We start from the raw sequence: 14,202 nt of genomic DNA on the forward strand, positions 1-14,202 counted from the left end.
GGGTGGATGTCTGGATGGCGTCTGATTCAAACTTTTCCATGAACATGTTGGCTATCACTGGTGACAAGGGGGAGCCCATAGGGGTACCCTCATTCTGTTTGTAGAAGGTGCCATTCCAGGTAAAATAAGTGTTGGTGAGGCAATGCCTAACTAGCACAGGTACATCCAAATTCAATCCATGTTGGACCAAGTCCTCAATTATTGTTAGGGTGTCAGGCACTGGTACTTTGGTAAACAGAGATACTACATCAAAACTCACGAGGATGTCATCAGGAGATAGTACCATGTCCTTGACCATAGAGACTAATTGGGTTGAGTTGAGTACTGCCGAAGAAGTCTTGCCTGTGAAGGGAAGCAGAGTATCTGATAGAAACCGGGCTAGTTTGTAGGTAGGAGAGTTGATCGTCGACACGATGGGTCGTAGCGGGTGCCTTCTTTATGGATCTTGGGAAGACCATAGAGTCTGGGAGGTCTTGCCGCCGATGGTTTTAGAGAGGGACGTTCAGTTGGTTCGATTAGGGAAGTCGAACTCGTGATGATTTTGTTAGTTTTTGTCATTAGGCTGTTAGTAGGATAGTTTTTCATTTTGGAGTAACTCCCATCATTAAGTAGGTCCAGGATTTTGATGTTGTATGAATCTTTATCCATGATGACCGTGGCATTGCCCTTGTCTGCCGAGAGGATGACTATATCATTTCTCTTTTTTAGGTCCGCGAGTTCAGAGCGTTCGTTTTTGCTAATGTTACTAGTGGGTTTCTTAGCATTCTTAAGAATAGTGGATATTTCGGCTCTTGCTACATGCGCATGGATGTGTCTTATGCCTCTGAGGGCTACATCAATCTGAGAAATCACATCCTCTACTGGTATATATTTAGGGGTGACAGCGAAATTTAGTCCTTTGGCCAGTACCGTTTTCAGATTGTCAGAAATTGGGATGTTACTCTGATTAATAATGGTCTTCTTGACATCCAGCTTTGCGATGTGTGGCTCTGGTTTCTTCTTCGATAGGAGGTTGAATTTAGAAATCAGGTTAGCTTTGCATTTGGCTGACATTGAGTCAGCAGAAGCAGAAGTCATGTAATCAACGTGGTTCCAATCGGAAGGGGACATTTTTTGTGTTAACATTAAATGTGTTTGTAAGAGAGTCTTGTCTAAAATATCGAGTTCAGATCCCAACATCACTCGCGGACCTAAAAAAGAGAGATGATATAGTCATCCTCTCGGCAGACAAGGGCAATGCCACGGTCATCATGGATAAAGATTCATACAACAACAAAATCCTGGACCTACTTAATGATGGGAGTTACTCCAAAATTTAAAACGATCCTACTAACAGCCTAACGACAAAAACTAACACAATCATCACGAGTTCGACTTCCCTAATCGAACCAACTAAACGTCCCTCTCTAAAACCATCGGCGGCAAGACCTCCCAGACTCTATGGTCTTCCCAAGATCCATAAAGAAGGCACCCCGCTACGACCCATCGTGTCGACGATCAACTCTCCTACCTACAAACTAGCCCGGTTTCTATCAGATGCTCTTCCCTTTACAGGCAAGACCTCTTCGGCAGTACTCAACTCAACCCAATTAGTCTCTATGGTCAAGGACATGGTACTATCTCCTGATGACATCCTCGTCAGTTTTGATGTAGTATCTCTGTTTACCAAAGTCCCAGTGCCTGACACCACTAACAATAATTGAGGACTTGGTCCAACATGGATTGAATTCGGATGTACCTGCGCTGGTTAGGCATTGCATCACCAACACTTATTTTACCTGGAATGGCACCTTCTACAAACAGAATGAGGGTACCCCTATGGGCTCCCCCTTGTCACCAGTGATAGCCAACATGTTCATGGAAAAGTTTGAATCAGACGCCATCCAGACATCCACCCTACGTCCTTCCCTGTGGAAAAGGTATGTGGATGACACTTTCGTCATTGAACCACTTCTTGGACCACATCAATTCCAGACACCCATCCATCAGATTCACCATGGAAGTGGAGAAAGATGATAAACTACCATTCTTAGATATTCTGTTTGTGAGGAGACCTGACGGATCCTTGGGACATTCTGTCTACAGGAAAGGCACCCACACAGATTCCTACTTGAAACCTGATTCCCACCACCACCCATCTCAAAAGAATTATCTCATCAAAACGCTATACCTCAGAGCTCATGGCATTTCTGACCAACACCACCTGGCCAGTGAATTAAGACATGTACATCGGGCCCTCAGGATGAACGGATACTCTGACCGCACCATCCGCCAAGCTGTTTCTCCCACCATACAGAAACAGCCACATGAAACTCCGATCAAAACTATCACGTTGCCATACATAGCAGGCGTGACCAAAAAGATTTCCAAAATTATAAACAAACATAAGATCCAAGTCCGATTCAGTACAGTGCATAAAATCCGTGATCTGATTCCATCTGTGAAGGATGTCGTTCCTGACTTACAGTACCCTGGAGTCTACAAACTGAGCTGCAGTTGTGGTGATTTCTACATTGGAGAAACGAAACGTCATGTCTCTGATCGTGTCCGCGAGCACACGTCAGATCTGAAACACGGCAGAACTGAGTCTTCCGCCGTTGCCGATCATTGCTACAACTCTGTGGGCTCTCATGAAATTGTCTTTTCCGAGACCAAGGTGCTCTGCAAACCTCCTGGCTACCATCAAAGGTTTGTACACGAAGCCATACAAATATACAAACACAGACATAATTTCAACCGTGATGATGGGTACAAACTGAGTAATCATTGGAAAGATGTTATTAACCATGCAAAAAAGATTTAACTACATATATTTGGACCATCTTAATTGACAGACAACTATTCTTTAGTTACTGCACAGTTTACTGATAGACAGCCAGTTTTGTTTTATCATGTTTAGCTTCTTTTTTCACAGGCTGGTTTCCTGCTATAAGTTTTACCCACCAAGCAACATAGCAGGAGGCTGTTTCTTCCTGACCTGGTTTTTTGCTTTTACCTTCTACATGGCAGCGGCTCGGTCCCATTAGCAGCAGTTGCACTTTAATAACTCTGGCACCCCCCCCCTCTCAGCCAGTCTACATAACAAAGGCTCAGTCCTTTGTTATGTAGACTAGCCGTAGTTTCAGCCGCACCAACCTTACCATAATAATAAAAAGGGGGCCTACCTTGGCTCCTCCCACCCTCAACCAGTATATATACAAGGACTGTTTTCTTGGAATTTCTCTTACTTGTGATTTTTATTAAATTTTTATTTTACTTTTATTTATTCGTTTTTTTTACCTACGTGACTTTACCGAAAAAACCCAAGAATATGAATCCTTGCAGTTACGAAAGCTTATGATCTAGCATCTGCTCATTGTTGTACATTTGTGTACAACAAAGACAAAAATCCCTCTTATAACCTGAACAGACTGTTGGGCCAAGTGTTCTTGGCGAGCATCCATGAAGGCCAGCACAGCACACTGTGGAGTGGGTGGCCAGTACCACACCCAACCGCTTTTGTCTCCCCAGTGGCGATGTTAACACATCACACCAGGTACTGATTTGAGGTTGAATCGACCTAGGGTAGGCCCAGGACTGGTTCAGATAATCGTCACTGGTGTGGGCCGTGCGCGGAAATCAAACTCGGGTCACCGGATTCAGCGCGCTAACCGCGACACCGACTTTCCCGCATGTACATAGGCAGTGAGTCACTCAAAGACATATTATAACCTTCACAGGTACAAGTGTAGTGGGTTCTTTTCCAATAGGCGCACACCAAAACTTGGAGGCAACACATTTATTCACTAACACAACCTATACTGCTCAACGTTCCAAGATTAACTATGTACATTACGGGTTAACTATGTAAGGTGGTGGCCACCATTCCTCACCACTTAACCACTTGAATGGAATCTCTATATGGTTGAACGAGAACAGCCAACACGATGTCGGGTCGTCGTGTGCGGAGACTGAAGAGCGAGGATCGAAGAAGGCGCTTCATTCCCGGGTTGAACAGCCACGTTCCCTCTAGGGACTCGGCTTATAACAGCAAGATCCTTCCTGGAGGTTCTAGATGCACACCACGTGGCCCCTTCACTCCCCACTAGGGGTCCCCATGCCCCCTCATCTGGTCACGTGCTCTCGCGGGTTCCCTCAGACTATCATGACCTGACCTGACCTCTGAGACATCCGGATCCTGCCCCCTAGTGGGCCCCTTTACGCATTACATCACTAGCCTTAGAACGGCCTATTTATGTTGCTACACAAGGAGTAACTACACTATGGTCAGGACAGCTAATAGGCTGCCTGACTAACAACACCGAGGAGGTGAAGATGGTGACGAAGACTCCAGCAGCACGATGGGTTCCACTCCAAACAGCCCCGAACTTTGCTCTAGATCCCCCTTTTATCCACCCAGCGTGACCTCACTCCGCCTTTGGCTACACCCCCTTCTACAACCTACAAGAAGGTTCCTGGGCTTTACATCATGTGCCCCCTCTATCACCTTTGCCCCACATCCCTTTATTCGGCTTATCACATGACCTGTTGGCAGACAGGGCTGCTACAACAGCAGATCCCTTTCTCTGCCAGCAACCAGCGCTACGCGCCATACTGACCCATTCCATGTCACTACACAAAAACAACCGCCATTCCCCACTAAGTGGCGGTGAAGTCACCACGATGCTTGTGCCAGGCTATGTGCACCTTGAGGCCACGTGAAGTGTCGAACGCCCGCTGGCAGGAGGTCATGGGGCAGACCCAGGTGCCACGGGTCGACTAACTGAGACGACTGGCTGATGCACCACCTGTGCCCCCTACTGTGCCAACTTGCTGTGCTTTAGCCACCCAGCGCTCCGCTCGTTGTTGTGAGCATCGCTCCTCCGCCCTCCGTTGTTGTTGGAGGGCGACTGCCTCTAACTGCCCAGTAGCGTCCCTCACGAGCCTCCTCCACTGAGGCCGATCTTGATATTGCTGGTACCAGTCATTGGCAAGTCCACTCAGCTCCACATCCTCCTGTAACACATCACTCCATCTCTTCTCTAGACCGTGCCGCGCCCGTTTAGCCCCCTCTATCCGGCCGAACAAAAGCTGTTTAGGCATGTGGTGGCTGGGCATGCGGGCTACATGACCCAGCCAACGCAGTCTTGCCTGCCGGGGGAGCTCACCGATGGGACTTTGCACAGATCTTTCAAGGATTTGTGAGCTCCTCACACAATCCAGCCTGGTTAAACCCAGGCTGGATCGTAGGCAGGCCAGCCCAAATGTTTCTAACCGGCGAAGATGTTCCATTAGGGGGGTCCACGTTTCGCAAGCGTCGAGAAGGGAGGGAAGGACCGTGGCCGAGAAGACCTGAAGCTTTGTGCGGAGTGACAGACCAGGTGGCTTCCACACAGCGTTACGCAACCGATGAAAAGATATTGCCGCTTGACTGATTCGGAGTGAGACCTCTGCTGTTAAACTGGAGCCGGTCATGAGCACACTGCCCAGGTATGGGAACCTCTCCGCTCTTTCCACAACTGCTCCATCACCGATTGGGTGTTGTGGGGGTGGAGTGTCTGATGGTACAAAATACCCAGGCAGGTGCTTAGTTTTGGTGGGGCTGATGGTAAGGTCCCCACCTCTTAGTGGTACGCTCCAGTTTCAGCAGCAGCGTGTCAAACTCCTCCTCTGAATGAGCAGCAATTACCAAATCATCGGCATACATGACGTGGTTGACCAATAGGGAGCCATCCCTTGACCGCACCCGGGCATCGATCAGCCTCCCATTATATCTGTACCAAATTGAAATTCCTCCGGTACAGCTATTGAAGGCTTCACGAACTACGTGGGCAAAATAATGTGGGAGCCAGAGGACATCCCTGTCGCACCCCAAGGTGTACAGGGAATGGCTCTGACTCCCAGCCACGTAGTTTTACCGGGGCCCGCTCACCATCATGAAGGTCCTTAATGATCGTGAGCAGAGGGTCAGGGACTCTGAAAGCACGAAGAACAACCCAGAGCCCAGGCCTACTGATGGTATCATAGGTCTTGACCAGATCAATAAAGCAGAGATGTAGGTCTTGTTGGAATTCCCTACACATCTGCTGTAGCAGACGGACAGAAAATATGGCATCTGTGCAGGACCGCCCTTTCCTGAAACTGCATTGGGGCTCAGCAAGCCTCTCCTCAGCGTGCCTAGCAAGGCGATGTTGAATAATCCTTGCCAGGACCTTTCCTGGCACACTGAGGAGTGAGATGCCCCCGTAGTTGTTACAGTCTGTGCGGTCCCCCTTCTTAAAGAGGGGAACCACCAGGGCATCCTTTCCAATCCTGCGGAACCCGTCCAGTGGTCCGGACTGTTGTTATGATGTCATGTAGGGCAGTCTGTACACAAACGCCACCCTCCCTCAGCATTTCGCTTGGGAGATCATCTCTGCCCGGTGCCTTTCCTAGTTTCAGACTCTGGATCGCCTTTAGTACTTCCTCAACAGATGGCACTTCAGCCAGCCACCTCAGGGGGTAACTACTTCTTCCAATATTTGAGGCACCGCATCCTCAGCAGGGTCATCCCCACTTTGTCGCACGTTGTTTTCCTGGCTGAGGGATTTCCTCTCCCCCAGGACCTCACAGAAATGCTCAGCAAATTTGCAAACCTGTTCCTGGGGGCCGGAGATTGGATCACGGTTTTTTCCCCTAATGGTGGTAATAGGTGTGGCGCTGCAGGTTGCTTTTTTGATGGAGTTAAATAGGGATTTATGATCGCAGGCCACTGAGGCAGACTCCATCTCCTCAGCAACCCGCGACCACCACCCATCCTTGCAGCGCCTCACGGCTCTCCGAACTTCCGAGCGAAGGCTGCGATAAGCCGCCTCATTCTCTGACGTGGCATGCTATAGACGATTACCTTCTACAAACAAAATGAGGGTACCCCTATGGGTTCCCCCTTATCACCAGTGATAGCCAATGTTTTCATGGAGAAGTTTGAATCACATGCCATCCAGACATCCACCCTTCGTCCTTCCATGTGGAAGAGATATGTGGATGATACTTTCGTCATTTGGCCATATGGCCTCCCAGCATTGAACCATTTCCTAGACCACATCAATTCTAGACACCCATCCATTAAATTCACCATGGAAGTGGAGAAAGATGGCAAGCTGCCATTCTTGGATGTTCTATTTGAGAGGAGGCCTGATGGTTCTTTGGGACATTCTGTTTACAGGAAGGTCACCCTCACAGATTCCTACTTAAAGCCTGATTCCCACCATCACCCAGCTCAAAATAATTCCCTCATCAAAACTCTATACCATAGGGCTCATTGCATCTCTGACCAACACCACCTGGCCAGTGAATTAAAACATGTACATCTGGCCCTCAAGATGAACGGATACTCAGACCGTACTATCCGCCAAGTTGTTTCTCCCACCATGCAGAAACAACCACCTGAAACTCCGATCGAAATCATCACGCTGTCATACATAGCAGGCGTTACCAAAAAGATTTCCAAAATTCTAAACAAACAAGATCCAGGTCCGGTTCAATACAATACAGTACACAAAATCCGTGATCTGATCCCATCCGTAAAGGATGTCATTCCGGACGTACAGTACCCTGGTGTTTACAAATTGAGTTGTACCTGCGGTGACTGCTATATTGGGGAGACGAAACTACATATTTCGGACCGAATTCGCGAGCACAAATCAGATTTGAAACACGGCAGAACGAATTCTTCGGCCGTTGCTGATCATTGTTACAACGCTGTGGGTGATCATGACATTGTTTTCTCCGATACCAAGGTACTCTGCAAGCCATCTGGATACCACCAAAGATTTGTCCATGAGGCCATACAGATATACAAACATAGACATAACTTCAACTGAGAAGATGGATTGAAATTGAGCAATCATTGGAAACCTCAACCGCTACTCTCCCCCGCTCTGCGTCCCTCCTCCCCCATCCGTGGCTCTGTTGTGTAGTACCACCTTCACCTTCCTGGCTCCACCCACACCCCAACTCCCCCCACCCCATCCTGCTCCTGTCCTCCTTGGCTGCTCCCCCTCTTTCTTTTTTTATATATAAAAGTCTCCGTGCGCTCGCGCTTGCGGGGGATTTGGTTCATGGACGGTGGGGTTTAAGACCGAAATAATTTGCCAGCCGGCACGCCCTAAGCCCCGTGGTGGGAATAGGCTATTCCGTTTTCCCATACGTAAACTTTAAAGTAGTTTAATTAACACATTAGTGCCGTTTCTATTATTAATTATTTACTTATTGCACGACATCGACCGTACCAAGTGACGCCAATTGCGTGAGGGGGGGGCGGACCCTGCCAAGTGATGCGCGTTCGCTCGAGCTCACGGGGGACATTTTCTTTTACGCGTTTTACAGCCAACACATACACACATCATGCTGCGGATATTTATTCACAGTGTCATGTCCTCTTCACCCCCTCCCCCCCAACACGATGCGTCTAGTTTATACTACAGACTCCGTAGATAGTAATATTTTACTGCTTACATAGCATTATTCTTGCACGGGCAGGGGATGCTGGGGAGGGGGGGTAGCGGCCCAGCCCCTAGCCTGGCAACGTGCCAACTCCGCCAGTACGGGGGCTACGCATGGCACAAGGCCTCAACACGCCTATGGTAAGTACAAATTTCCTTGCTTTTTACACTAACAACTCAAGTCCATTGTTTACTATTGTTAAACACATTAGTTGGCAAACATTACAATAATAATGTTTGTGTGCAGATAAAAACTCAGCTTCATTGTTCAACATTCTGAAACAAGTTCACAAATGTTACAATAATTATGTTTTTGTCAAGATAACAACTCAGGTTCATTTTTTACCATTATGTTTGTATACACAAAACTCTTTTTGGATTTTTGGGTTGCTCAATTGCCACTGTTTTTGCTGCGCTTTTATAGCTCTGCCACGGTCTACTGCCAGTCTGTGATTTCTGCTTATTTCTTAAATGCATTTCTATTGTTTCCATCGCTCACGTCACGCTATTTACTCATACGTAGTACTGCGATACTGATAGCTGTGCCATCATCGGGGATTGCTGTGCCCGTCGATGTGTGTTTGTGAGTCCATGTGTGTGTCTTTGAGTCCACATGTGTGTGCGTGTAGAGCCATGCGTGTCTTTAACTCCATGTGGGTGTCTTTTTCGAATGGACAACGTCAAAGTGTTTGTGTGTGTGTTAGTCCATGTGTGTGTGTCAGTCGATCTGTGTGCGTGTACGTCGATGTGTATGTCAGTCCATATGTGTGTGTGTTCGTCCACATGTGTGTGTAAGTCTATACATGTGTGTCACTCGATGTGTGTGTGTAAGTCAATGCGTCTGTGTGTGAGTCCATATGTGTGTTAATCCATGTCTGTGTATCTAAAGTAGATATCTGTGTGTCACAGTCCATATGTGTATGTGTGTGTAGGGATATGTGTGTGTCAGTCTATGTATGTGTAAGTTCATGTGTGTGTGTCTTAGTCCATATGTGTGTGTAAGTACATATGTGTGTTTACGTTAATGTGTGTTTTAGTCCACGTATTGCTGTGTGCAAGTCGGTGTGTGTGTGTACGTCCATATATGTGTGTGCAACTCCATGTGTGTATATCTCAAGTGGATGTCTGTGTGACAGTCCACATGTGTATGTGTGTGTACGGCAATGTGTGTGTCACTCTATGTATGTGTGTCGCTGTATGTGTGTACGTCGATATGTGTGTGTAACTCCATGTTTGCGTATCTCAAGTGCATGTCTATGTGTGTGTGAGTCCATATGTGTGTGTGTGTCTGTAAGTCGATGTGTTTGTGTGTGTCAGTCCATGTGTGTGTGTGTCTCAGTCCATGTGAGTGTGTGTTAGTCGCTGTGTGTGCATGCCTCCATGTTAGTCAGTGTAACTCCATTTCTTTGCGTGTCTGTAGGTCCATGTGTGCATCTTAGTCCATGTGTGTGCTTTATTGACCTGCTCAAGGCCTATGATACCACCAGTAGGCCTGGCCTCTGGGTTGCTCTTCGTGTTTTCCGAGTCCCGAACCCACTCATCACCATCCTTAAAGACCTTCATGATGGTGAGCGGCACGCATCTTAACTACGTGGCCGTGAGTCAGAGCCATTCCCTTTACACCTTGGGGTGCAACAGGGATGTCCTCTGGCTCCCACATTGGACCACGTAGTTCGTCGAACCTTCAATGCCTGTACCGGAAGAATTCCCATCTGCTACAGATACAATGGGAGGCTGATCGATCCCCGGGTGTGGTCAAGGGATGGCTCCCTATTGCTCAACCACGTTATGTATGCCGATGATCTGCTAATGGCTGCTCACTCAGAGGAGGAGTTCGAGGTGCTGCTGCTGAACCTGGAGCTTGCCACCAACAGGTGGGGCCTTACCATCAGCCCAACCAAAGCTAAGCACCTGTCTGCCTATTTTGTACCATCGGACACTCCACCCCCACAACTCCCAATTGATGATGGGGCAGTTGTGGAGACAGTGGAGAGTTTCCCTGGGCAGTGTGCTAATGACTGGCTCCGGTTTAACAGCAGAGGTCTCACTACGAATCAGTCGAGCTGCAGTATATTTTCATTGGCTGCGTAACGCTGTGTGGAAGCTACCTGGTCTATCACTCCGTACGAAGCTTCAGGTCTTCTCGGCCACGGTCATTCCCTCTCTTCTCTACGCTTGCGAAACTTGGACCCCCCTAATGGAACATCTTCGCCGGTTAGAAACATTTAGGCTGGCCTGCCTACGATCCATCCTGGGTTTAACCAGGCTGCATTGTGTGAGGAGCTCACAAATCCTTGAAAGATGTGGACAAAGTCCCATCGGTGACCTCCGGCAGGCAAGCCTGCGTTGCCTGAGTCATGTAGCCCGCATGGCCAGCCACCGCATGCCTAAACAGCTTTTGTTCCGCCGGATCGAGGGGGCTAAACGGGCGTGGCACGGGCTGGAGAAGACATGGAGTGATGTGCTACAGGAAGACTTGGAGCTGAGTCCACTTGCGGATGACTGGTACCAGCCGTGTCAAGATCGGCCACTGTGGAGGAGGCTCCTGAAGGACGCTACTGGCCAGTTGGAGGCAGTCACCCTCCAACAACAACGGAGGGCGGAGGAGCGACGCTCACAACAACGAGCGGAGCGCCGGGTGGCTAAAGCACAGAAAGTTGCCACAGTAGGGGCCGCAGGTGGTGCATCAGCCATTCGTCTCAGTCAGTCGACCTGTGCCATCTGGGTTTGCCCCGTCACCTCTTGCCAGCGGGCGTTCGACACTTCACATGGCCTCAAGGTGCACATAGCCTGGCACAAGCGTTGTTGTGACGTCACCACCACTTAGTGGCGAATGGCGGTTGTTGTTGTTCAGTCTATGTATGTATGTGTGAGTCCATTTGTGCGTGTAACTCTATGTGTATGTATGAATGGATTTGCGTGTGTAACTATGTGTCTGCCTTTTTCGCCCGGGCAACGCCAGGTACTAACCGCTAGTACCCTATATAACAATGTCTCATCACAAATAACTCTCGCTACAGTTATTTTGCTGTGCCCTTTTTTACACCTGATGAAGGAAGCTTGTGTTTTGCCTCCAAAACGTCGTGATTTAATTTAGATTTCATTTATTTTATTTTATTGATTGTTTTACCTACGTGACTTTACCGAAAAAACCAAAGAGTAGAGTGGGACTGTCACTTTTTCTCAACCATCCTGAACACCTCCTCTGTCAGCCAGGGTCTCTGGGGAGGTCTGGACCGTGTACCCAAAGCAGCCATTGCAGCTGCATGAGTCACAGTCCTAAACCTCGCCCATTTACCCTCGACATCAGGAGGAGTGGGAGACGATGCCAACCCCAGCCGCAAGCGATGATTAAATTCTCGCTTGCAACTTTCATCAGCTGAGACCAGGCCACCTTAGGTTGGAATTGGGTCCTGGGTGTACACCCACTACCGGAGTGGTAGAATAGCAGGCGCATCTTACAGATGACTAGTCAATGGTCAGAGGGCAGATCAGCTCCACAGTAGGTCCTGGTGTCAAGGACATGGGCTTGCATCGGCTGGTCCGTCACTATGTAGTCCAGCAGATGTTCTTGCTTGGACCCGGCATGCATCCATGATGTTGTGTGGATGCGCCAATGCCGGAACAGTATGTTGGTAATTACAAGCCCATGGGCTGCACAAAAATCTAGCAGCCTCCTACCGTTGTTATTGAGCTGATCTGGCCCATGCCTTCCAATCACTCCATATCAGGTGCCAGCATCATGACCAACTCAGGCATTGAAGTCACCCAACAAGATTACTCTATCCCAAGGGGACACTTTAGCCAGCACCTGTGACAGGAGGTCCTAGAAGGCTTCTGACTCATTGGCCTTGCCTGCATCCCTCCACGGATGTTTGTCTTCGGTGGGGGCATAAGTTACCACGACCACCACTCCTCTCCTCCGGTTGATGGGAAGGCGAGCCCAAAGTAGCCTGGGGCTTACAGCTTCCCACACCTCACCGCCACGCTCCCACGCCCCCTTCATTCTTTTGTTCAGAAGAAGAGCCACACCCTGTTATTTAGCAGTCTCCTGCCCCGAGTAGAGGACTGTCCACCCCTCATGGTGGCAGGAGCCAGAGCTGGTCCACCAGACCTCCTGAATACCACAGAGATCCATGCGGTACCGGTACAGCTCCCGACAGAGGAGTGGCAGCCTCTCCTCCGCAGAGAGCATTCAAACATTCCACGTGGCCATCCGTAGTGGCTTTTCGTTGTTTCTGGAGGAGCCCCGAGGATAAAGATTCAATCTCCTGGCTCCTTCAAATGGGGTTTGGCCAGGAGACGTCATAGACGCCTGTCCCCCCGGGGCCTCCGGCACAAGCTTATTAGTTAGATATTTCAGTCGTGGTTTATTGGTAATTTATTTAAGGTGGAGGGTTACCAGCCCCTCGCACCCGTCCAGAGCCCCCATTTAGCTGCTGTGGTGGTCACAGACACCCTGAGGGGAAAGGCCAATTTGAATTGGCCCTCCCCCCACGGCACTGTCCACGACAACGTTGCCCGTCCGGCACCACGAGGAGGTAGGTCACTACACATACACACTCGCACCCACGAGTATGCACTTACCCGTTCCATCCCCCTGTGCCATTCCCCTGTGCCACACCCCCCCCCTCCCCCAGTTGACGTACATGGGCTGCTCCCGTGGAGACGGTGCGAGTGCGGGGGCAGAGTCGCTTGGCAGGGAGGGGAAGGAGCTGGGCGGCAGTGACGAGGACACACGACAAGGACAAGGAGGATGCGACGATGCATACGTCACGGAGGACAACACTTGCTTCCCACGTGGAGCCTGGGCCCGGCTCGCAACCTGCGCCTCATCCTATATGAGCGTGGTGCCCACCTTCCACTACATGTGAGAGTCGCACCCCTGTGTCCCCCCATGTACTCCCGTGTCCCCGTGTACTCCCGTGTCCCCCCGTGTACTCCTGTATACCCCCGTGTCCCCCCGTGTCCCCCCGTGTGTACCCCCGTGTCGCCCCATATCCCCACGTGTCCCCCCCATGTACTCCTGTGTGGCCCCGTGTCTCCATGTATACCCATGTTCCCTGATCCACCTGTGTGTTCTTATGTATTACCGTGTATCCTCTCATATTGTCTTGTCTCTGTGTGTCCCTCTGTGTCACCCTGTGTTCCTCTAAATAACCCCCATGCTGCTCTGTGCCACTCTGTGTGTCCCCGTGCATCTCTGCATGTCTCTCTCTTGTGTCCCCACATCCCCCCTGCGGACAGGCTGGGTACATTCAAGGCAGACCCACTCCCCGTGCAGCGCGCTGAAAACAAGAAGTCCCGCCCCGTGAAGTCAAGACAGGAAATGCGAGCCATGCCCCAGCAGGTCCCGGCCTCCCTCCCACGCTGACCCTTGGCCTCTGCTCCTCTTCATTTCTGTAGCTAGGATATGTTAACTACCTCACCTGGTATGCAGGGTTCGATCCTGACCCTGATGCCTGTATATTTGGAGTTCGCATGTTCTCCCTGTGGTCGTGTGGATTTTTCTCCGGGTTCACTGGTTTTCACCTCCACATTTAGAAACATGCCTTTAGAGTATTTGGCTGCTATAAATCTCCAAATGATAAGCCACTTCGTTGAGCTATCATTTGTGGCCAGGTTGCTTCTGCGTTTGGGGAGCAGTTGTGCCGTGGTTAGCGCACTGCACTTCCAGTCCTGGACCTCCTCTGGGTCAACTGAGCCTTAAATGAAGACCTGGTGTGGTGTGTAAACATCA

At 49.6% G+C, this 14,202-nt stretch overlaps 1 protein-coding gene across 1 annotated transcript in view; it reads left to right on the forward strand.

Moving 5' to 3' along the window:
• The window catches only part of LOC144942420 (EP300-interacting inhibitor of differentiation 3-like), a 28,091-nt gene that overhangs the window by 9,186 nt on the left and 4,703 nt on the right, over positions 1-14,202 (forward strand). The window contains 2 exon segments of the mRNA XM_078869292.1: positions 13,103-13,332; positions 13,710-13,812. Coding sequence (XP_078725418.1) covers positions 13,103-13,332; positions 13,710-13,812 — 333 coding nt within the window.

Source organism: Lampetra fluviatilis, chromosome 27 (assembly GCF_964198595.1).
Source record: "Lampetra fluviatilis chromosome 27, kcLamFluv1.1, whole genome shotgun sequence".
Classification (NCBI taxonomy): Eukaryota; Metazoa; Chordata; class Hyperoartia; order Petromyzontiformes; family Petromyzontidae; genus Lampetra; species Lampetra fluviatilis.